The sequence below is a fragment of the Oenanthe melanoleuca genome, chromosome 1A (assembly GCF_029582105.1).
Source record: "Oenanthe melanoleuca isolate GR-GAL-2019-014 chromosome 1A, OMel1.0, whole genome shotgun sequence".
NCBI classification, from domain to species: Eukaryota; Metazoa; Chordata; class Aves; order Passeriformes; family Muscicapidae; genus Oenanthe; species Oenanthe melanoleuca.
In genome coordinates, this window is record NC_079334.1 from 46,838,288 (window position 1) to 46,862,319 (window position 24,032).

The 24,032-nt window shown below is 37.6% G+C and overlaps 1 protein-coding gene across 1 annotated transcript in view; it reads left to right on the forward strand.

Annotated features, from left to right (window-relative positions):
• Positions 1-1,540: 1,540 nt before the first annotated feature.
• CAPZA2 (capping actin protein of muscle Z-line subunit alpha 2) overlaps positions 1,541-24,032 on the forward strand; it is a 31,218-nt gene continuing 8,726 nt past the window's right edge. The window contains exons 1-7 of the mRNA XM_056509068.1: positions 1,541-1,640; positions 15,963-16,026; positions 17,998-18,049; positions 18,720-18,783; positions 19,327-19,533; positions 20,720-20,799; positions 23,459-23,537. Of these exons, the coding sequence (XP_056365043.1) occupies positions 1,602-1,640; positions 15,963-16,026; positions 17,998-18,049; positions 18,720-18,783; positions 19,327-19,533; positions 20,720-20,799; positions 23,459-23,537 (585 nt within the window). The 5' untranslated portion in view covers positions 1,541-1,601. The remainder of the gene's footprint in view (positions 1,641-15,962; positions 16,027-17,997; positions 18,050-18,719; positions 18,784-19,326; positions 19,534-20,719; positions 20,800-23,458; positions 23,538-24,032) is intronic.

Here is a 24,032-nt window from a genome sequence, read left to right on the forward strand (position 1 = left end):
TAAGTTCACAGTAAAGTATCTGAGGGTACCATTGAGAAGATTCACATCAGTTTCTATGATGACTACACTGTTCTCTGAATCATTCATTTAATCATGTTAGTTTCAGCAAACTTCCAAGAAAAACCTGGTGTAAATATGGTACATCCAACAGACAGATGTATTAACTTAGAAGAAAACTGTCCACATTTATCAGAGAAGATCTACCTTTTTGAACTATCTTCCTGATACATATTAAATAAAGCAACACCCATGGCAACATCCTGCAGCTGGCAAGTCCCAAGGTGTGTTAAAAATTAACAGGAGCATTTCAGACCTCAGGTAGTGACTCTTAAGACTCCTGAGTGGAAGTTATGAAGTACTGTTGCATGACACTGAATGCTGCACAATACTGCTCTTTGCCACAGACCATTGCCTTTTATTATTGAATCCAAATCATATATGTAAAATGTTCAAAACCCTAATACCCCTAAGCTACATATTTTTAGTTCTATACCTCACTCTAAAGCTACAATGGTCTTATTAAAAATTAGCTTTGGTTGTCATTTAACTTGTTCCTGACATAAACACACTTTTACATTCCAATACACTCCATTATCCTTATTCTCCATGGCTTCAGGTATTTTAAATCTTTCTTCAACTGTCCTGAACCAGCCATGTTTCCAACCTGTACATTAATTATTTTTACTTATTTTCAGATACATGTTTTCATTACATACTTTTCTTGTGCCATTATAATACCCACATTTGACTTAAACAACAATCCCTCCACTCTGGAATCCCCCATTGTCCATTCCCCACACGCCCCTCCAACCCGGGATCCCCATTTTTCCATTTCCCACACATTCTCTCCAGCCCGGGATCCCCCACTGTCCATTCTCCACACATTCTCTGCACCCCGGGATCCCCCATTTTCCATTCCCCACACATTCTCTCTACCCCGGGATCCCCCATTTTCCATTCCCCACACATTCTCTCTACCCCGGGATCCCCCATTGCCCGTTCCCCACACATTCTCTCTACCCCGGGATCCCTCACTGTCCATTCCCCACACATTCTCTCTACCCCGGGATCCCCCATTGTCCGTTCCCCACACATTCTCTCTACCCCGGCATCCCCCATTGCCCATTCCCCACACATTCTCTCTACCCCGGCATCCCCCATTGTCCATTCCCCACACATTCTCTCTACCCCGGCATCCCCCATTGTCCGTTCCCCACACATTCTCTCTACCCCGGCATCCCCCATTGCCCATTCCCCACACATTCTCTGTACCCCGGGATCCCCCACTGTCCATTCCCCACACATTCTCTGTACCCCGGGATCCCCCACTGTCCATTCCCCACACATTCTCTCTACCCCGGGATCCCCCATTGTCCATTCCCCACACATTCTCTCTACCCCGGGATCCCCCATTGTCCATTCCCCACACATTCTCTGTACCCCGGGATCCCCCATTGTCCATTCCCCACACGCCCCTCCAGCCCGGCATCCCCGCCCGCCGCGCGCGCGCACAAGGCTCCGCCCCGCCCGGAGCGCGCGCGGTCCCGCCCTTCCTGCCGGGAAGGAGGAGCGGGAGGGGGCGGGCGCAGCCGGACGGGAAGATGGCGGACCTGGAGGAGCAGCTGTCCGACGAGGAGAAGGTAGGGATGGGTGGGTGCGCTGCGCCAAGCCGGCCTTTCCGTCCCTCCGGGCCGGCGGGGCTGCTCTTTCCAGCGTGGCCGCGCAGCCGGGCCCGGCCGCAGGAGGAGCGGGCGGAGGGTCGGGGGAGGCCGGGGCAGGGCCGGCCCGGCCCGGCCGCATCTCCCGCCGCGCCTTGTACGGTGCGGGCCCGGCGGGGGCGGCGGCCGCTGCTCTGCCGGTCCCCTTGGCCGGCCCTGCCCGGCGTGCGGGGCGCGGGGCCGGCAGGGAGAGGCAGGAGAGACGCGGAAGGGCTTTCCCTTCCCCCATCTCCACTTCCCGTTCCCGAGGCGCCGTGCCCGTGCCAGCCGGCTGCTCCGAAACACCCGGCCTGCCGTCCCCAGGCACCCCCGCAGGCTGCGGGACAGACGGGATACCTGTGATTTACGAGAGGAACGAGCTGTGGGAATGAGGAAGGCTGTTTTGCTTCCTGCTGGGAGGCAGTAACTGGGGAAGTGTGAGGTCAGGGAGCAGATGTTAGCGAGATGTACCATGTACTCTTTTTCTGTCAGTTGGAAGCTCAAATTTAAGGCAGAGTTTCAAAAAGGGCAGGATGTTTTGTGAGACCTCAGTTATCACTGCTCCTTGTCAGCCTGTGTGGGATCCAGCTTTACGGCAGCTGCCTGTTTCCGAGCTAGGGTGTGGTGTTATGTGTGCATGGTGCTGGTGCACTCCTCCTGCCTTTATGTAATGCGTGCTCTTGCTCACTTTCCACTTCAAAAACTTATATTTTTATGTCTGTGGAAGTTGTGATTCAGATGTGGAAGGCATCAATAAATGATGTTTCCAACTTATTTGAAGTTAGAAGGATGTCTAAAATATCTAAGTGGTTACAGTAAGGCAGATTTCCTGTTTGACCCCGTTTCATAACTAGAGATGCAGTGGTGTGCCTAGGGGTGCACAGCACCAAGATTTTGCGATCCTCTTCCCAAGAGGTTTGAAAACTGCCTCTGCTTAATTCACATTTCAATGCCGCCTCTCTGTTGATACATGATCCAGAAGTATAAATGGTAATTGCATTTTTTCTAGGCCCCTTGTAGAAAATACAAGTAACACAAATCAAGCACGTTGTTCCAGAAGGTATGCTGAAAATTCATTGACTACCAGTTACCTTGCCATCAGTGAATGGTTAAGATTGGAAGGGATCTTTGGACATAATTTTGTAGAGTCATCTAGAGCAGACTGCCCAGTACTATGTGCAGATGGCTTTTGGAAATCCTCTAGGGTTGCAGACTCCACAGCATCTTTGGACAGCCTGTGGCAGTGCTTGGTCACCCTTGCAGTGAGAAAGTGTTTCCTTGTTCTCAGGTGGCACCTCGTGTGTTTCATTTTGTGCCCATTGCTTCCTGTCCTGTCAAAAAGTAAAAGACAGAATGACAGTTTTATCTTGTCTCTGAATGATATTGGAAGCGCAGTCTGTGCTTTTCTGGCTGATGGAGTTAAATTCTGAACATTCCTCCATTCACTAATTCCATTTTTTCTCCAAAAATGAGTGCAGAGACTCATAGAGACTCTTCCTGCCTTGGTATAACTGATTAGAATGAGCACTCATCCATTGTAAATTCAAATTGATTTCTCTATCAGTCCCATATGAAATTGATTGTCCTGTACCAGTGGAATTTTCCAAGCCTGGTAGTATATTTTATTGGCTAAGAAACCAAAGATGGGTAGCTCTGCAAACTCATGGAAATACACATGGGGCAATATACACGAAATACCTTAAGATTTTATTTCTGATGCATTAATTTAAGTTGTGCCATCGTTGTACAATAAAAATGCTATTTCCAGTATTCAGTTTTACTGAGCTTAAAAAAAATCAGCTGGATGGCATTTGACAAGCACACCCATCTCACTCATCCAATTGGGACTATAAATAAATGCAGGAGTAGATGCAGAGAGGCAAACATTGATTTTCCTAAAAAATAAATCACATTGCTCCTTTATGTACTTTCCTCCCCTGATACAGACCTGATAGTATTGAAGGCTGATGATGATGGTGGTGATGTAGTTTTGTAGATAATTTCAGTAGAGACATAACTAGAATCTTGAAACTCCTAAAACTCAAGGAGGAAAGAAGATGAACCAAATAACAGATTTTTTTTTTTTTTTTTTTTTTTTAATCTCAGATTTGTAATAATGATGTTTAAGCACAAATAAGTAGGAGATTGAGTGATGTAATGATAGGACAAGTTCAGAAAGGTCTTTGATTCATATCTTACTTCATGTTTAGTCAAAAGACTTAAGTGTTGCAAAGGCAGTAGGCAGTTCCATATACCTTGCTATCGCTAAATTTAAGATGACTCTGTTTAGCTGTAGCATAATTCAAGTTTAAAACTTGCAGTGTTCGGATAATTGAGAATTTAGAAACAGACATAATTGGAAAAATGGCAAACCATTATTGTTACAGCTTAGGTAAAGAATCTTTAAAACCAAGGAAGGAGAAGAACCAGGAAGAGCATTTCAATATTCAAGGTTGCATAAATTATTTTGAACACAATCCTGTTCCTTAGATTCACATTTTTTAAGAGATTTTTGAAGTCTTGTTTTTCTATCAATGATGCAATGAGTGTGACAATAAATTTGAATAAGCTTTTTAAAAAAGAATCAAGGACAGTTTGTAACAAATAAGGTGTGTAAGATTAGTCTAGATCCAGAGATCTGAAGTTGGCGTTGCCAGTCAAAATTACTGGTTTTAGCATCCAGGAGCAGTGATTTTTCAGTGCTAAAGACAGCTTTTGTGATCCGCAGTGTTTTGTAGCTGTGTTATTCACATAGGTTGCTGAAAGTTCAGAAGCTTTTAGGTTTGTTGAATAACATAAGTTTGTTTGTTTATTGATTCAGTTTATTTAAAAATGGGGTGTGAGAGGTGGAAATCTACAAGCCCTGAACTCTCAAGCAGCAAAGTTATCACTTCTGCACCCTTCCTTTAGATAAAGCATTATCACTTAACAAGTTTTGAATGCAAAATCTATTTAGGTATGCAGGATATTTGAAGTAGTTTTGTTAAAGTCTAGTAACAATTTTTTGCAGTTCAATTTTATTCCAATTTATCTAGAAATTGTTTTCTTACATGTAGCTAAAATAAACTAATAAACATATATACAAATATTAAAGGTAGAATTATCTACATGAATATAGGCCATAATTAATGAAAGCTACTGATTTTACTGTAAAAGTTGCATTTGCTAATGTCAGTACTCATTTACAAACAACGGCAGAAATGAAAAACAGCTCAAAAACTCTTTAAATCAAAAAACTAGTGTTTGCTACTGCATTTTTGGTGACTTGAAGGGACATGTTTAGTTGGGTTTTTTTGTTTTTGATGTGAATCTACAAAGTACAGTTGTCAAGTAGCTGTGTATGACTTGAGATAAAGCCTCAGAAAATCAGGATGCCTTCAGGGAGGAAAGGACAACACATTAAGTTTTTAAATACTAAATTACCTCTTGCATTCCTTAAAATGCTGAACATAATAAAAATGGGAATTGTCAAACATATATTTTTTAAAAAGGAAGTAAATCTCTTTCAGTAAGCTTATATCTCGGTAGTTTTGCTTTTTCGGAGACATGGGGTTTATCAGTGTGATTAGAAGAAAATTTCTCTTTCAATGAGGAAGTAGTCCCATTTGTGAAAGTGAACCTGGATGGCTTCCAGGTATTTCCTGGTGTATTGGGTAACTTTGTAACTTGTTAGATTTGTAGATTTTGACACCTAATTTATTTAATAAAGTTAAACTAAACTCTGCAGTATAATTTTGTCAGATTAAGGAAAACCCATTTTTTGTGTCAGTGCTTTGGAATGAAAAGTTTGTGCCAATAAACTGAATCTCTCACCTGTAATGTTGTCTTTAAAGTGTAATACATTGACAGCAGATTGCACCTACATGTATAAGCCCACCAGTGTGGGAGGCTCAGGTACTTTTCTCAGTGAAAATAAAAATCTTTTTCCTAAAACTGCTTTGAAAGCATTAGCAGAATTTTTGACAGAAAAAGTGTTACTTTTCTAATTTACATGTGTTAAAGCAATTTCTGTCTTCTACATCACTTATTTTGAAAGAATTTAGAATTCTGACTTTCAGAATTGCATCAAATGAGTTTTGGAGACTGTAGATGAGTAAGAGCTATGTTTGAATAATCATTTATGGATATAATTACACTGTAATCTATAAAGTAAATTTAAAGAGTTAAAGTCTTGCTAGTGTCCTTGATAACATTTTGATGAATTTCTTTAGTAAGAATGAGGAAGTTAGGAGTGCTTTTCAGACTGGCATGTAATTTTGAACATTGGAGGCCTTCCAAGATTTAAGATTTTCAAGTCCATCTCAGGATATACATGAAAATGTGTGTGAAGATAGCATGTTGCACTGAGTTAGGTGTTTGGGTTTTTTTTTAACTAAAAATGCATCAATACCATCGAGATTGAAGGACAGTATATATATTTGAATCACTTTCTTGGGTAAGTGTTAAAAACTGTCAGAAGAAGCAATCATGTGCTGTATGTGTAACTGCACATAATAACTTTGTTTGCTTCTACAGTCATAGTGGCTGAAAGAAATTTCTGAAGGTAACTCAAATGCTGCTCAGTCAAAATGGGCGAGCTTAGATAAGGTTGCTTAGGGACTTGCCCTTTGAGTTTTGGGTATCTCCAGAGACAGAGACTGTACTGGCTGTCTGGGTGAGGTGTTGCAATGTTTGTCTAAGCCCATGGTCAGAAACTTTTCCTAATTTATAGTTGTTGCAACTTATGTACAGTGCTGCTTGTCTTTTACTATATACCTCCATAGTAAGTTACTGTGCAAAGCAAAATTGTTTGCCTTTTTGACAAGTTAAAAAGTAATTACTTGAAGCTTGAAGATGAATACAAATGAAGCCTGCTATTAAAAGATCAATGATTTCTAAAACTCAAGGTCATATAATCTTTCTTTAGTAATAGTTTGAAGAAATCAGGTACCCTTTGGGGATTATGACTTGAACTGTGTTAGGGAGTATTCATAATGCAGTGATACCTCAGGACCATCAAAAGATCCCTTCTTGCTGTCTGTACTCTCAAAACTTCTTGCAGGAACTTGCTGCCTAGGAAGCCTCATAGCTCAAGTAGATAAGAGAAACTAATTGAAGCAAAAATAAAGTAATAGAACAAGTTATTGGCAAATACAGTGTTGAAACTGGACACATTATAATATAATATATATGGTCCTCTTGCCTACCAGTACAGTCTTCAACCTACAGTTCTGCTGTGAAATTCAGTTTTTGGTTGGTTTCAATTTTGTCAGTCAGAAAAGAATAGGAAAAGGATTTAAGTTAGATTATTAAGCAAACCCATGTATTTTTTACAAGCAGCCCTGTACACTATTCACTTTTGGTTTCTGGAAGTGGGATGTAAAGGAGTTTAAAGTGTTCGTTGAGAAATGAAAGCAGGTTTTTGAGTGTGTGGCAATTATTTTTTTAATCCTTGACTAAAAATGCTTCTGAAATGTAAAATACTTCAAATATTTTCTTAGCTTGACAGAAGGCATTAAAACCTTGAATAGGTAACTTTTCAAGAGAATTGTAAGACACTGGAATTGGGAGGGGGAGACATAACAGTTAGGGTGGTATCTTATTCTATCAGTTTTCATAGAGCAAGCTCTGTTATGTTCTTTTTCTCTCCCCACTGCTATTGAATCTGGGCTTAATGTCCTTGGAGTATCTCATTGTAACAAATGATCTTGGGATAGGAGGAAGAATCGCTTTAAAAACTTGGGCTTTGTAAAAGAAGACTACTTTGCAGATCTGAACCAAGTGCTTTTTAGCTTACAGTGGATACCACTTTGTAAAGACTACTGAGAAAGAGAGGCCTCGATGCTGAAACTGAGGATCACATGTGTTGATGTCCCTGTAACAGCATGTCTTGTCAGTGGGAGATGACAATGTTGGTTTCTTTGTGAAGTCTTAGCCAGCCATTTCTTACACCGTGTACTTCTCAAATTAAAGTTAATGCTTTTGCTTTTCATTGAACGTAATTTACTAATTTTTCCATTTTCAGTGAATTACTTTTGCAAGGAAATAATTTTTTAATGCTGCTTATCTGTTGTCTATCTGATCCATAAGCTAAGTATGCAGTTGCTTGGCTGCTATTGTATATATTTATATATAGTTATAAATAGTTGTATATATATATATATATATATTTACATTACACAATATATACATAAATAGCTGTATGTAAATCTATATAATAAAAAGGTTTCCAATTTTATATACTCAGGAGTAATAAAAGTAGCTGCAGAATAACACGGGGGGAATTTATTTTCTCTGATTTTTTTGTGGTTAGTCTTACCCACACCTTGGGTTGTATTACCCAACTAACCCATTGCTTTCGTATTCCTTTTTGCTATCTGTACCTGATACAATTACTTTCAGGAGTCCTGTTTTGAGTTTGGATTTTTAAAATCCTTCTTAATATGATGTGGTGTGTAAAGTGATTGTAAAATGGGGACTTTTATGGTTTTTAGATACTCTTCTGCTGAAAGGCCCTACGGTGAAGCATCCACCACTTTTCAAAGTGCTTATTTTTGTGAAAATTAATCTCATTATTCAAGTCAGGTAGAAAGAATGCAGCTAAATTACCACACTTGTGTAAGAGTTACTTCTTGCACCACTATTAATACTGTTACTTACTCTTAAATACTTGTATATTAAAAATAATTGAGGAAAACACGTGTTCTCCAGATGCAATGCAGCTTCAAGCATTACAATTAAGGAAATGTCTGTTCAGTCAAAGCCATAGGTATGGAATGTGCCCCTCCTTTCCTGTGCCACAGAACCATATTTCTGCAGGGTTTCTTTTCTTAGGTCTTCTAGAAGCAGAAGTGATTTGGCTACTACAGTGAATTTTCAGTTCAGCTTGGTAGGAGAGCAGTTGCAACACTACTTTTGTATTCATTCCCTCTCTACCAGAGTCACTGCATTGTTCCGTATTTGTGTGAGATGTTGCATGTTTTGGGATGCTGTTGGAAGTTATACCCATGGGTGAAGTGGTGAGGTTTCATGAGATGCTGCAAAGGCAGTTTGCTGCTGACATGGGGCAATCTCTTTCTCACATTTTTGTTCTCGAAGTTTGTCCAGCTGTTTGAAGGCTTTTTCTGCCTCACAAAACTGTCAACAGCGGGAAGCAATAAGTATTTAATGCTCTTTTTCAGCTAAATTGGTTGCTGTCTTCTTTCCACCTTCTAAAGCTATTCTTTAGCTAGATCAATTTGCTTCTCTAAATACTCACGGAAATAGATGAGCATTGATGATACATAGGAGTTTGTAAAAATTTTGGTGTAACATCCTGGAAGGTATCTAACGTAATGATTAAGTGAGCAATTGGAACCAGTACTACCAAATATCTAGCTATCCAAAGGGGAAACCAGTTATATTTATTTAAACACTGAAGGGTTTACAAAGTCAAACTGTTGATGTTTGGATAGAGCATCAAGCCTTGTATCTTGCAAGTATTTGAACCTTATACTGTGCTCCTTGATGTGTTATATATGTCAATACAGAATTTATTTTGAATGGTAGGTGTAAGAGAAGTTTGCTTTATAAGGAACAAAACAGCTGCATGTTGAAAAATAATGGTACAGCTCAAGCTGTACTCAAACCACAAGTTTGAATCAGACTAAGAACTAAATAAAACTAGGTAAGTATTATGTCCACTTATCACTCCAATATCACTCCAGTGAGTACAAGTAGTATCCCTTATTTTGAGTGTGACTTACAGATCTTGAGAGAATTCAAACTTGCCTTATTTAAATCAGTCCGTGTTAATATTTATGTGACTATAAGCTAATTGTGAGAAACCCTGTAGCTACCTGTCAGTAGAGTTAAGTGGGTCAAGACAAACCCATTTGTTTAGTTGCCCGCAGACTCTACTGTTCCTGGAGCTCTCTTCTAGATATGATACCATCTTTTCTTTTTTTTTTTTTTTTTTTTGTGCCAAACACAGGTTTCTGTGAGTGGGAGATTTATTGTATGTTGTAAGATAGCAAGGGTACCCTCAGGAATCCAGAATGTAAATTCATGATGTACAATGCTTTGAGCCTGCTGTAATGGTGATAAAATTAACTTTGGGAAGCACTTTTTATTCTCCTGTGACTAGCAACAAGGTTTTCTTTGAGTGAAAATTATTGTGGGAATCTTTTGCATGCTCTCCCTCTTTCTCTTCCCCCCCCAAATTTTCATGCAATTTCTTAGGTAAAAACTACTTTTAGTATCTATTTCACTATTTCATTTTTATTGCTGTGGAGCATTGAACTTTAACCTGTTATGAGTGTAGAGGAAGGGGTGGGTCTCCGTGCCGCAGAGAGTTCACAGCTGAATTTCTGAATTTGAAATAAGGAAAGAGTGAATATGTGGTTTCACAGCATCCTGCTTATCAGCATGTGTTTTCTGTGCAGCATGGATGTTGATTGAAGGAGTGAGCTGTCAGGGTGCCTAGCAAATACAGCTGTGAAATAACTGTGTTTCAGTCGAGTTAAAAGGGGAGGAAAAGAATGAAAGAGGGGGAGTTTTAATGTCTCTGTTACTGTTAGAAGCGCTGTAGCAGCGTCCCGGGAGCGAGCTGCCTTGGCGGAGCTGACAGTGGCACTGCGGAGCCCTGCAGTGCTCCTTGACCATATATAGGCACATACAGCACACAAGGTCGGGCTTCTCCAACCAGTGTCACTTCTCATGTGCCAGCAACAGGAAGAGTGAGCTCGGGGCATTTGGAGCCACTATATATAACTTCTTAAAAATAACATAAACTTCAGAATGTCTTAGGCTGGAAAAGGTAGAGAAGCAGGATTTCTCTGTATGTCTGATAGATATCATGCATTGAGAAAAATTAAGGTGTGAAAGGCAGAAGTATGGAAAAAAGATAGATTCAGCACAACTGCCACGGTTCTGGACATTACTACATTGCTCTTTGCTTGTGTAGTCTGAAAACTGCAAATATTGTTGTAACTGACTGTAGGCATTTGTTGATAGACCAACTGTTTTAATATCTAGCAGAATAAAGAATTAGGCATAATGCCTAATAATGTTCATCACATGCAACAATCCTGTCCTTTTCTCTTCTGCTAGGCTTCTTTGTATGAATTTTTACCTAAATTGAAATAGTTTACTTTTTAAAATCAATAAGCTTCTAGGTTTGATAAACTTTTAACTGATGTGAGGAGTAGCTTTGGCTTCACTTGAATTGTGAAAGTAAATCTTGCTAGCTCTTACTTACTGAGAGCAGACTTCAATCTAAGCAAGACTGAGAGTGGTGTAAATGTGAAAACTGGATAAAAAGAATGGCTGCAGTGGGGAATGATTCCCTTCTGTGTTTCAGAAGTAATTTTTATACTTCTTTTTTAAACTTGCTCTCAGCTTCTTTATGATTTGTCCAAATTAATACTCAAACCTGCACAAAGACACGATTCATAAAAACATAAACAGATTGGGGTTTTTTGCATTAAAGTCATTTAGTATAGAAGATGCATGGTTCCTTACATAGGTTTGTGGTAAAAGTTGGTTTTCTGTAAACCACTGGTGATCAGATGTTCTGGATTAGTGAAGTCTGCAGTTTATAGTTTCTTGCTGCTCTGAAGACTTGAAGCTGAAAACTGTCTGTAAATCAAATCTGCATGAATAAAACACTGTCTTAAACTTTAGGTAGTATTTTGGGAGTAACTACAGAAGTAAGTGCAGAAACTTCAGATATTTTGTCTTTGAGTTTTCTAAAGGAACACTCAACTGTAACAATTTTTGTTACTTGCTGATACATGCGTAAGTTTCTTGTATTGTGTGTAAAGGTGAAGTTCTCTTGAATGGAAAAAAGGTGTTGTCTTTTGGATTCTTAAGATATTGTGATTTTCTGTTTTGGCTTGTTCAAATCAATTTTTTGAAGTCTCAATGAATTGAACAATCTGCATTGGTTTCAACTGTAATGCACTTTATTGGTTTTCTTAAAACTGTTTTCAGTTTGACTAAAGAACAGTTTAGCTTTTTACCTGTCACTTTGTATTAGAAGTTATGTGCATTTTTAATTTATCTTTTTTTGGTTGCCCACGTACATCATATTTTATATGGACTATCTCTTTGTTTATTGTGCTTCTCCTAAGTGATAGCTGAGCCAGAGGCCGAACAAAAGCAGGAGATTTTAATCTCGTAGGGACTCATAGAAGTGCATTCATTTATCCTTCAGTATCAGTCTGGGTTTGAAAAACAGAAGCCTCCTTTAGAGCATTTATTTCTGGAAAAAATCAGTGGCAATAAATCTGTAAGTGCTTTTCAGTTCTAATGTGTTAAGTGAGACTACTGGATTTTATTCTGTTATATAGGCTTCCTGTATGTATGAATTGGGGAAATAATGGCTTTATAGATACTCATCACAGAGACGTTAATTCAGTTTAACTGCTGAAGGAAAGTGGATTACTTTTAAATCGGCTTCACAAAGGCAGGTTACAAAATACAGTGTGTCTAGCTGACACACTCTCAACTTCTGAAAACGTTAGATTTTTTGCTTTTGTAAACATGAATAAATTTTATACTTGATGAGGTATTAATTGCAAATTTGCGTGATTGTGTTTTATCTGTTCTATAAGAAGTGTCATTCATAATGAATTTTCACACTGAGTAGACTATCAGTGAGAAATTCAATTTACTTGTAAAATGTTTGTAAAAAGTAATGTCTAGGCTAGTCTGTCCTGAGGACATCTGTTGCCACTGAATGCTTTTGAATTAATATTACTTAATAATGTAGCTAATCTGACTAATAAGAATAGTTTCTACTGATAGTGAAAAAAATAAGCAAAACCAGGTTTATATTGCCAAAACAGTTGAAAATGAGGTAGTGATCCAGTTTTAGTATAGACTTAATGTCTCACCTTACAGATGTTACCAGTTTAAAGCGTGTGGTCATTCAGGGGGAGTTTGGGCACCCATATTTTGCTTAAGTTTGCTTCTGTGGCTGCTACCTGCCCAAAACTGATGGACCTGTTATTTCACAACTCCAGATGTCTCTAAGTCTTGTTTCTCTGCTTGTCCAGAGCTAACCTGGCCTTGGCAGGGGTAAACAGTCCTGTTCACCTGAAGTCAAGGAATCAAAAAATTATGTTTCTTCATCTTGAGCTAGGAGTCAGCCCGGTGATAGTCATGCTGAAATCGCACAACTAAACACTTGCTTTTCAGGGCTGATCCCTCACCCTGTTAACTGGTGTCATGGTTTAACCCCCTGTGCCCACCAAGACCTATCAGCCACTTGGTCACTGCCCCACCAGTGGGATCGGGGAGAGGATCGGAAGGGTAAAAGTGGGAAAACTCATGGGATTGTTACAAATTACTCACCACAATCGGGTAGGTCAATTAATAAGGCAATTTATTAGTTCGTTGATAAGGAACGGGCAATCAGCACTGGGGACACGGGGAGTCTGTGCTCTGCCAACACGTCTGTCCTTCCCCTGGTCACTGGCCCTTCTATAGGCAGTTCTTGGTGGCTGTGACATGCCCCTGTGCTGGGATACAAGCCCGAACATGCTGGCTAGTACTCCAGCAGCAATGGCCACAAGCCTCCACCAGGTCTGGACAAGGCTCGGGTATGTTGTCAGGTTACACTCCTAGCAAACAGGTAACAGCAGGGACAAGTCTACTCATGTCCACACAAGCCCGCGTTTTCCTTGTACGTAAAAGTGGATACAATTCATTATTATAGTGACAAAATAATAAAAATACATAAAAACAGCAGTTTACAGCAAAGTGATTTAAACAAATATAATGAAATCATTAGATTTTCCTGTGTCTCATGTCCATGCTTTACTTTGGATTCAGTTTTCTTGTTTGTATTAATCCCATGGTGTATTTTCATAATGGCACGAATCACTATGTAATATCTCACAGGATGAAAACAGTTTAATAAGGAAAGTGAAAGGTGTGCATGCAAGCAAAGCTAAACAGGGAATTAATTCACTGCTTCCCATGGGCAGGCAGCTGGTTAACCATCTCCAGGAGAGCAGAGCCCCATCACATGTAATGGTGACTTGGGAAGTCAAATGCCATAACTCCAAAATCTCCACTCCTTCCTCCTTCTTCCCCCCCACTTTGTATACTGAGCATGATTTGATATGGTGTGGAATATCCCTTGGTTAGGGTCACCTGTCCTGGCTGTGTCTCCTCCCAGCCTCCTATGCACCCCCAACGTCTTTACCAGTGCATCAGTATGAAAAGCAGAAAAGGCCTTGGCTGTGTAAGATCTGATCAGCAACAACAAAAACACTTATTATCAACAATGTGTTCAGCACAAATCCAAAACACAGTCTTCTACCAGCAACTGTTAAGAAAATTAGTTCTACCCCAGCCAAAACCAGCACAATTGGTCATTTGATAAAATTACCTTCTCCTTCACAAGCACTTTAATAATGCCGTAGATTAGCTTTATTTCGCATTCTTTATATTACTTTGGCTTGAGCATTGAGCTGAGGATGGTGCCTTAACTTCAGCAAGAGGTAGAGGAGTGTGCAGATTGGTGATTCAGGTAATGCTGGTATGGCAGATAAGTTTACATTCTTTTAATTCAGAGGAGACAATCCAAGTTGCTTTTTGTAAGCAGCCATAGAAGAAGGTGCTCTTGCCTCTCTGTGTCTCTGTTGAAAAGAGTGAACTCTGTGGCATTTATCTCAGTATAATGCAAATTCCTGTTTACATGGAAAGAAGAGTTCTGATGGTACATATTTGAGGTAGCAGACAAAGGCTGTCTGCAATCCAAAATGCAGCATTTAAGTTAGCAAGTCGGGAACTGACAGCTTGTCCATTTCTGTTATCCAGCTCTGAATGGTCTGTGCTGTTAGTGATCTGAAAGCTGCCTGGGCTGGTCACATGGGATCTCATGAGGGTTGACCACTGCTAATGAGGCAGCTAAGTGCTCTCCCGGGACACTATAACTTGATCGACCTCTCCTGGAGAACCTTGTCTGAAATTTGGGCCCTGTCAAGAAGCAGATGCCCAAACACTGGCTGTAATTGCTACCTTCCCTCAGTTGTAAAAGCTGTTTTCTTGTCAGTTTAAGAGCTCTAGCATGCTCAGACAGTTCTTTCATGGTTTCAAATGTAATGCATTCTTTGATTATTTTTTGGTATTTGTTAATGAAATGTGTGCTTCTCAAACACCTTAATTTCAAACAGTGCTTCCAGACCCTGAATCTTCCAGCTCTTTGTTCCATAGATACATGATAGAAGGTTTTGAAAGGGGAAATTCTGGTTCAGGTAGTATCTTGTATTTGAAGAGCAACACCATATTGAGGATGCCAGAGAGCTTTAAGTGTCTGGTGAACTTGGGTAATTGTAAAGGATAGGAACTTTTGCCAGGTTAAGTTAGGAAACCAATATTTAGTTAATTTTAATAATGAGTGCCTTTAACAGTGCAAGGGGGGAAAAGAATTAATGAAAGTGTGTCCACTAAGTGACATTCTGCAAGTAAGTAATAGTTGAGAAGTTTAAAAGTTGTTTCACGTTTTTTGCAAACACTTATGTCTGTGGGTGTGTAGTGAACCAGCTCAGGGACCTGGTCTGAAAAAAAACCAAGAACAATAACTTTCCTGATTTTACTCACTGTGCTGTTGTGCAAGCAGGAGAGAGAAAGCCAGTGTAGGTGTGCATACTATCAGTTTACTGAAACATACTGGTTTATGCAGTGTTTTCTCAGGCCATTAATTACTAATTAAGATCTCAAGGTTTTTTTTTTTTTTTTAGATTTATCTGCTGGTACTGTGCTACTAAGAGATCTTAGGTAGATGCAGGTGAAATTACAAGCTTTAATGTCTGTGCAGTGATTTTCAGCTTAATCTGTCAGTGTGGACCTTTTGAAAAGTGTAGTATATGATGTGTAGTAAAATTGGAAGAGAAGCTTTGAAAATTAAATGCATCTTTATCATGTTTTTTGGCTCTTTTGGATTTTGTATTGATTCCCAGCCCTCCATCTACAGAAAGGTGACATAGATTGTGAATATATTATTGATCTTATTTGTTATATTCATCTTTTCCTGTTTGCCAGTAATAGAAAACATGAATGACTCAATTTCACCACCTACTTCCATCACATATAATCTCTATTCTGATGAAGAGGTGGAACTTTCTAGTTTGTGTTTTTAATAAAGACTAAGTAGTTGAAATACGTGAACAAATATGTGAAACAGTGGGAGTTGTACAATTTTGTGTCTGGCTTTTAAAGCTACATGATGCATAACTGCTTTGAATAGGAATGAATGCAAGTATATACAACCACATGATTGTTTTTCTATTTAAGGTGCGTATAGCAGCAAAATTCATAATTCATGCTCCTCCTGGGGAATTCAATGAGGTGTTCAATGGTGAGTATCTGTCTGGTCTGTCCTTTCATTTAAGGCATCTATATCCAAAATTGCATTGCTGATTATTCTGAATTTCATGTAGCTTATATTGTAGCAGCTCCCTTGCTATAAGGGCTGGTTTTGCAGCTGTGCATAATAAGCTTTACAGTCACAAGACAGCTTGAAGTTTAAATGCAAAACAAGGGAAGTACTACTTTTCTTTGTGATGTGAAAATGAGCTTTGTCTCTGTTTTCAGTGAGTCATGAATTAACAGTTACAAGGGTTTATGTTTAGAAGATACATAATCTTATTTTTCATCTTTGATAGACAATTATATTTTTCAACAAAAATTAAACTGCCTGAAATTAAAATGGTCCTTTTTTTTTTTTTTTTTTTTTTTTTTTTAAGAAGGAATATCATTACAAATACTTAACCTTGAATACACAAAAGACTACTGCCTAATGCCAGTTGTGGAAAGAATATTAATCTTCTCCAAACATTTCTAAACTTTAAATTCTGGGCACACTCCATTTTACTGAGTGTATTGGTAAACTGAGAGGAAACTTAAAATAAGCTTCTTTCAACTTTTGTTGTCTGAACTTTACCTAAGATTTTTTTTTTTTTTAATTGTTGTTTGTCTGTCATCAAGATATTTGGGCATGCATATAGTATAAAGAGGCTGGCTTTATAGTTGTGGCTTAAAAATGTTTCTAAAGCTATTTAAGTAAAAAAGTAAATTTAGTATACTAAACCTATAGACAGTGTCAGACAGGAGAGAGCTTAAGTTTATTAAAGAATGCAATGCTTTTACAAGTATGTTGTTCTTAGTTAAATTGTAGCCAGCTGATTATTATTTAAAATTAGTTAGTACTTCATTTTTGAAGTGAGCAGCTTACTAACTCAGCTTTCTGAAGATTAGTAAAATTTCTTAGAGTACTACTGCTTATAAATGTTATTGTTATGCTAATTCATAGTTGCAACTACCTGCTTAATAACAATGCATTTGAAAACACTTAACAAACGTTCGATCACAAATGCCTGACCACTGTTCAATGAGATTCAGGCTGCCTTCTTAAAAAGAGAGAGAAAGCTTTTCATTCCAATTTTGTAAATTGTGGGGTTGGTTGATTGGTTGTGTGTAGAATTTTTTGAGTATGTGAGGTGGTTTTTTCCTTTCAGGTATTTTGTGTTTTGGTTTGGGTAGGGGAGTTTGGTTTGTTTCAGGAGGGTTTGGTTGTTTGTTTTTTAAAGAAAAAAATACCTTAAATATATTCCAGATTGTGTTTTCTTTTCACTTGAATGATACCTTGGAAGTATTTAGAAGAGGTTTAATATGTTCTGGCAAGACTAAAGATTGGTTGGTTAATGGGCAGTGAATTAAATTGCTATTTAAACAGTGACCAGTAAAGTACATAAATAAGAAATTTCCTGCACAATAAATATTAAGTAATTTTGAGGAGAGATTGACTTTATTCTATATTCATATGTTTCTTCTATCATGGTAGGAGAAAAGCTATTGTGGTGTATAATCCTCTGCCTAGTAAGTGTCATTAAGGAATGAGACTAAAAAGGGTAAGGCTTAAAAACCAGTAAGTTCAATGCATACCATATCAGTGTAATCAGAATACAGTAACAATAATATAGTGTGATGGAGTTGGTAATGCAAATTTTAAAGGAAACTTGGCAGAATTCTGTGCTGTTCTTATTCAGAGCTTCTCTAAAAACTAGATTGACAGATTCCTAGAGCTTGTAGAATACAGCTTGTATCTATTTGCCAGATTCTCTTGGAAGAGATCAATTTCTATACTCTTATTTTCATTTTATTCAGTCAAAATTATCAAGTATGAAGCAATAAATTTCCTGTCTAGTAATGTCTGTGGGTATGGAGTAGTTTGGGTTTTTTGTTTTGTACAGTCTGTTGACATTTGTTATGTGACTGAAACAAGTTCCTGAGTTAACTGTACTTACATGTTGTAAACACCTCCTTTCAGATGTTCGGTTGCTGCTTAATAATGACAATCTTCTCAGGGAAGGAGCAGCCCAGTAAGTACCAGATGTCACATCAATTGCATAAAATGTCAGTTGCATAAAAACAAGATGTTTTTTCAGTAGGACTTGCATAATCAGTAAGCGGTTCATTTAAAGATGTGTGCTTGGCAAGTAAAACCCTATTGTGTGTGTTGGGCATCTTTGATCAAGATTAAATTCTTGGCAGAGGAGAGATTTGTATTGTATCCTAATGATTAGAGCAACTTTATTTTCTGTTTCATGGTAGATGTTACTTGAACATCTCTAAGATACTGCATCCTTAGACCCTACTTCTGTATCAGAACATTATGCCTACTGTACTTTAATGCCAAAATTAGTTTCTTCAGTAAGAGTGGAGATATGTGGCATAGTAGGTCAGATCCCTGCAGAATTTAAACTTTATCTATTCCTCCAGTTTCTATGGGTTACTGTAAAGCTTAGGTGTTTGTCTATAGCAGGTTACTTCTGAATGTAAATTTTTGTGTAATGGTGATTGGAATCTGTGATACAAGCAATGAGTGAATCGCAGTGATTCCAAGAATTTTGGTCTGCAAGGTAAAGCATTGATATAATTTTTAATGCATCATCGCCCAGATTATTAGCTATTATTTAGATGCCTTGACTGCTGATAAGGAAAAAGATTGTGCTTGATGCAGATTTTTTGTGGCTTTTTTTTGTCTTGTAGTGCATTTGCACAGTACAACTTGGACCAGTTTACTCCTGTAAAAATTGACGGTTACGATGAACAGGTATGAATACAATGAAATACTTGCAATCTTAAACCATTAAATATGTTCTGGTATTGGAACAGTTCTTGGCAAGAAAATTAAAAGAAATGCATCTTCCCTATCAAAACATAGAGATAGTCTCCCTTCAGTAGTACCATAAGTCAATCACTCAGGGGTATCTAAAGAGCTTGACGTTTTAGTCTGCGGTGTTGGCTGAATTCAGTGTTTTGTAGCTGTAAAAAAAATTTGCTCCATCTTTAGTAGAAGACATGAATTTCTGTCTTGCATAATTTGTTGCAGTATGAGAATAAGATTCAAGATTTGTTTTTCTGAGGCAGTGTATCTATCATACTTGCCTTCTCTCTTGCTGTATGCATATTTTGTTTAAAATGTAAGTCTTTGGGAGTGATTAAGCTCCCATTAAATGCAGGATATAATTAGATTTGGCATGACTTTTTTTATTTTTTACTGAATAGTGAATGTTATGAACTAATTTTATGATTTAATAAGTTTTATGTAATATATATAAATGAATTAAATTTTAACTTAAATTTTATAATACAGGTTTTGATAACAGAACATGGTGACTTGGGAAATGGAAAATTTCTGGATCCCAAGAACAAGATTTCTTTTAAATTTGATCACTTAAGAAAGGAGGCTACTGATCCTAGACCCCATGAAGTTGAAAATGCCATAGAGTCCTGGAGAAATTCAGTTGAAACAGCAATGAAAGCATATGTGAAGGAACACTATCCAAATGGTGTCTGCACAGTAAGTGCTAAATTACATAACCATCATACCACTATAGATAGATACAAATTTTAAAAGGGAGCTATTTGTAAACCAGAAAGACAGGCAGTTTAGACTGTAAAGAATTTATTCCTGTTGGGTGTTCATAAGAAATGCAGGAAAGCTTCAGAAATTTAATGTTTTAGCTATTGGATTATTAGTGGGTGGTTACTGCAGGTCATACTGAAGATTTACCTCTGTATTTAAGCATTTTTATTTAAATTTCTTAATGCATTTAGACATTTTATGGACTGCTGCAGGTTGATCCTGGCTACCTGATTTGTTGTTTAGAAGGGGAGAAAAATTCTGTAGAATAGAAACATCTACCTTGGCATGGCTTGTTGACGAAACTGTCTTAGTAAAGCAAACTGGTTTTGCTTCATCATATCTCCTATATATCCAAGTGCTGTATTCTTACCACCAGAATTGGTGGTTCTGATAGCTTCTTAAAATAAAACCTTAGTCTGGACTAAAATAGTATTTGCTTGCTGTTACAAGCCCTGTGACTATTTAAATCTCAGCAAACTGATCTGTTGATAGCTGTTCTGTGCTTTATGTTGATGTGACAGAAAAATTAATCGGGGGAAAAATGTAAATCAGCTGCTGAGTTAAGAAGTGGAATTAGATTCCCAGATGAGTTCCAGTTCCTCTAAAGGAAACCAGATTGGATGCTTGCTGAAATAATTTTTAGTAGTATTTGATTTGGGAGGAGATGAAGCAGAACAGAGGACCAAACCCCACTTTTTTCTATTCTGTACAGGCTTAAATTGTCATATAGTTGGTAGAATAACTGGTGTTTGAAACCCAGCTGGTAATAAATATGTATTGTTCCAGAAATCACTGTTACAGTTATAGGCTTAGAATTCCTGTAGTGGTAGAAAGAGGAGTTTGCAATATATAAAATTTAGTTAAGATGATTGACCTTCAGGATTTTTTATCTTAGAATTGTATTTTTTTTGCATTTTAATAAATACTTTATTGTTACATGTACAGAATGCTATGTATAACCATAATGGTTATAAAATGAAATTTTACAGTAATTTTATGTAAACAGTAATAGTAAAAGCCATTTGAGCAAGGTCTACTCAAACTTTGACTGTTATTTTTTTCTTTTTTTCTTTTTTTTCTTTTTTTTTTTTTTTTTTTTTTTTTTTTTTCCCTAATTAAGGTGTATGGTAAAACAATTGATGGACAGCAAACCATTATTGCATGCATAGAGAGCCATCAGTTTCAAGCAAAAAATTTTTGGTAAGTTTTTGTATTGATCCACAGACAGTAAAGTATAGCAAACTGAGTAAGTGCCATTACACTGATAATCCTGAATTCAGAGAAGGTGGATGCCTATTTTGTATGGGACCCTTCTCCCTCCACCCCACTCACAAGTTTTTCTGCCAAATCTGTAAAAATCTCTTCCTTTGTGATAAGTAAAATGGCAGACTGTTTACTTGCATTTCCTTTGCAGAACTTTGCAAAATTTCATATCACACTTATGACATATGTGATTAATTTTCCTGCTTATCATGCTGACACCAATACTCGTGGCTGTCTTCCCTAACACAGTTGCTTTGGCTTGTTTCGCTTCCTTTGTGACTGGCAGGATAAAAACAGCTCCTTCTAATTTGAATTTCTCAGAGAAAAAAGGTGACCAAAAATCACTTTAGGGTGGGACTTAAGTGATCAGTTTTGGAGTTAGACAGAAAAAGGTGATTTTGGATTAAATAAACTCCTAAAACCACAGCTTTTTTTGTTTTTTCTGAACTTGGTTGAATGATGTTTTCCACAGTCTGAAGTGAACTTTGGATAGCTCCATACAGGAAAATGGCCAGAGTTGACATAAAATATCCCAGTAACAGGAATGGGTTAAGGAGGTTATATCCTAAAGATAGCTTTATATGCAGTTTTCAGAAGAAACGTATTTCATTATTTGGTTTGCTATTTTGCATCTGCTTGCAGTTTATATTAGTAATCCCACAGGTAATGAATGGAAGTACAGAAATCTTTGGGTTTTGGTTCTGAAGGTGGATATATATCCATAGGAATTTCAGGATAAGTATGGATGAGTTAAAATTTTGGCCCAGTACACTGATTTTTATTGAATTTGCATAGCTAATAAATATTTTTTCTTATTGACTTAGACTTGACTAGTTAAGTCTGCATGTTTTACATCAATATTAGAAGTAACTTGAAATAGTACTGGTTTTCTTTTTAGTTTGGAAGTATGAATGAATTTTGTTATTCCAAATAATTAATTTTATATTCTCTAAAGAAGAGAAAGATATGCAGCAACCTTTTATAGATGGAGAAAATCTTTCTTGAAGGTTTTCTTTATTAAAAGTTATGGCTGGGCAAACTTTATTAAAAGTATGGATAAATGTTGACCATGTTTCTAAGAGTTTTTCAGGGGTAGTCAGACTCTTGTTCTTAGCAAGCTGTAATAAATGCATCTTTAGAGATGAAGGAATGGATTCCAGGTTAACCAGATTCCTTAGTTATCCAGCTGTATGGCTGGATATCCAGCCCAAGCCACAGCCAATACTTATTCTCAAGGTGTTCCAGCTTTTTAGGCATTTAGAAGTCTGTTAGCCTACTATGAGACTAAGTTTGTTAGGTGATAGGAAACCAATATATACCAAAGAAAAACACTTTGTGGTTATTTGAAATACTATCAACATAGTAAGATAGCTAATTAAAGAAAGAAGAGGAAAGTTAATCTCTTACAAAACACTCTATGTCAACTGAGCTAAATGAAGAAAAGATGTTGTTTTCATCTTAGAGCATTTCCTTCAGAAAAATCCTTCTGAATTTGAATTTTTTTTTAATAGCAACTTAAGGACAAAAAAGATATCCCAGAGTGGAAACATTTCCCCTAATCAGTGGGTCAGTCTATGAGGCTACTAGTTGTAGTGTCACTAAGTTGGGCAACCCTTTCAGTTTTCTTAGCAATGCCAACAAGCTTCTGAATTGTCTTAGTCTATATTTTCAGTGATAATGTGGATATTGTCTGAAATAATAACCAATGGCTTTATAGTTGAGTTACCATTGTTACTAAGATGTGTGATTATATATATTCATTAGTAGCTCTTAATTTTAATATTTTATGTCTTTCTCTCCCCTTGTTGAATGCGCTGGAATCTACACCTAACATTAGCAGCATTGGAACACATAGTATCAATTTTCTTTCCTTCTTCCAGTGCAAACACAAGACAAATCATGCTGCAGTGCATTCTGAATTCAGCTGTATAGTACTAACCTTCTAATCCACTAACCTTATAGGTAAATAAGAAAATGTCTAGTTTACAGGAAAGAAATCAGGTGAAACTACACCATGCTATTTTCCAGGTGTTTGAAACACCCTTTTCAGGCATTTTGGCAAGGATTCTGAATTCGTGGAAGGAAGCTGGAAGGAAATAATCATCCTGGAAGGGAAATGTTAGAAGAGCTGAAAGGCCTAGTTATAATTAATCCCAGCAAAAAGTCTTGCTACTTTAATGTTCCTTCCATTCATGTTTTTGATAGCCTGAGTGAAGTGTGACTTTGGCTGATCTAGCAAGTCATCCAGGTCCTAGAAACAAAATAGTGACTGTGTGTCCCTAACTAATACTACAAGAAAGAAAGAACACTGGAGGCTTTAGGTATTTTCTGAAGTCAAGTCCTCCTGTTAAAAGGTCTTTAATAATAAATCTCCTTGATCCACATCAAAAGCTGAGGTTAAATATTACAGGAAACTGATCTGTTCTGTTCTTGACTGATTATGAGGCTGAATCCTTAGGGGAAGATTTTCCGCATGTGTAGTTGCACTGCAATTTTCATTCCCTGGTTTCCTTTGACAGTTTTGTATGTTGGGATTTTTTTCATAACCAGTGGCGTGACATCCAATTTTCTGTTTTACTGTTGTTTATTTTTTAAGGAATGGCCGTTGGAGGTCAGAATGGAAGTTTACAATCACCCCTTCAACCACTCAAGTGGCTGGCATCTTGAAAATTCAGGTATGCTTATCTCAAACTGTGTCCTGAGCCATAAAGTCTCCAGTCATTATCAAGGGAGATACAGGCCAGTGTATCAAATATGTTAAGGGAAAATGGGGACCCAATAAGGAAGGCAGCAGTGTTCCTTCACTTAAGTTAGTGACTTAATTTGCATATTTATCTAATCCTTGAAAACATAAAATATGTGTTGAATGTAAGAGTCTCAGAGGACTTGAGAACATATATTCACCTCAGCTAGGCATATATCTCTTTGGTTTCCTGTTGAATTCAGTGAGACAAGCCTTTCCTGAGAGTAGGCCTGTTCTGAAGTAGAATTTTTTTTCCCATTTTAACTGATAATGGGTTTTTCTTAATGTTATCATATTGTTCTAAAAAGGTGGAAACCTTTGGTTTCAACAATTCCACCATCAGAACTGTTTGAATATGTGTCTTCTTCATTCAGAATTTGGCTTTCCTGTTGGCTTTAGGGCATTCAGAAAGGAGGAGTTCCAAGCA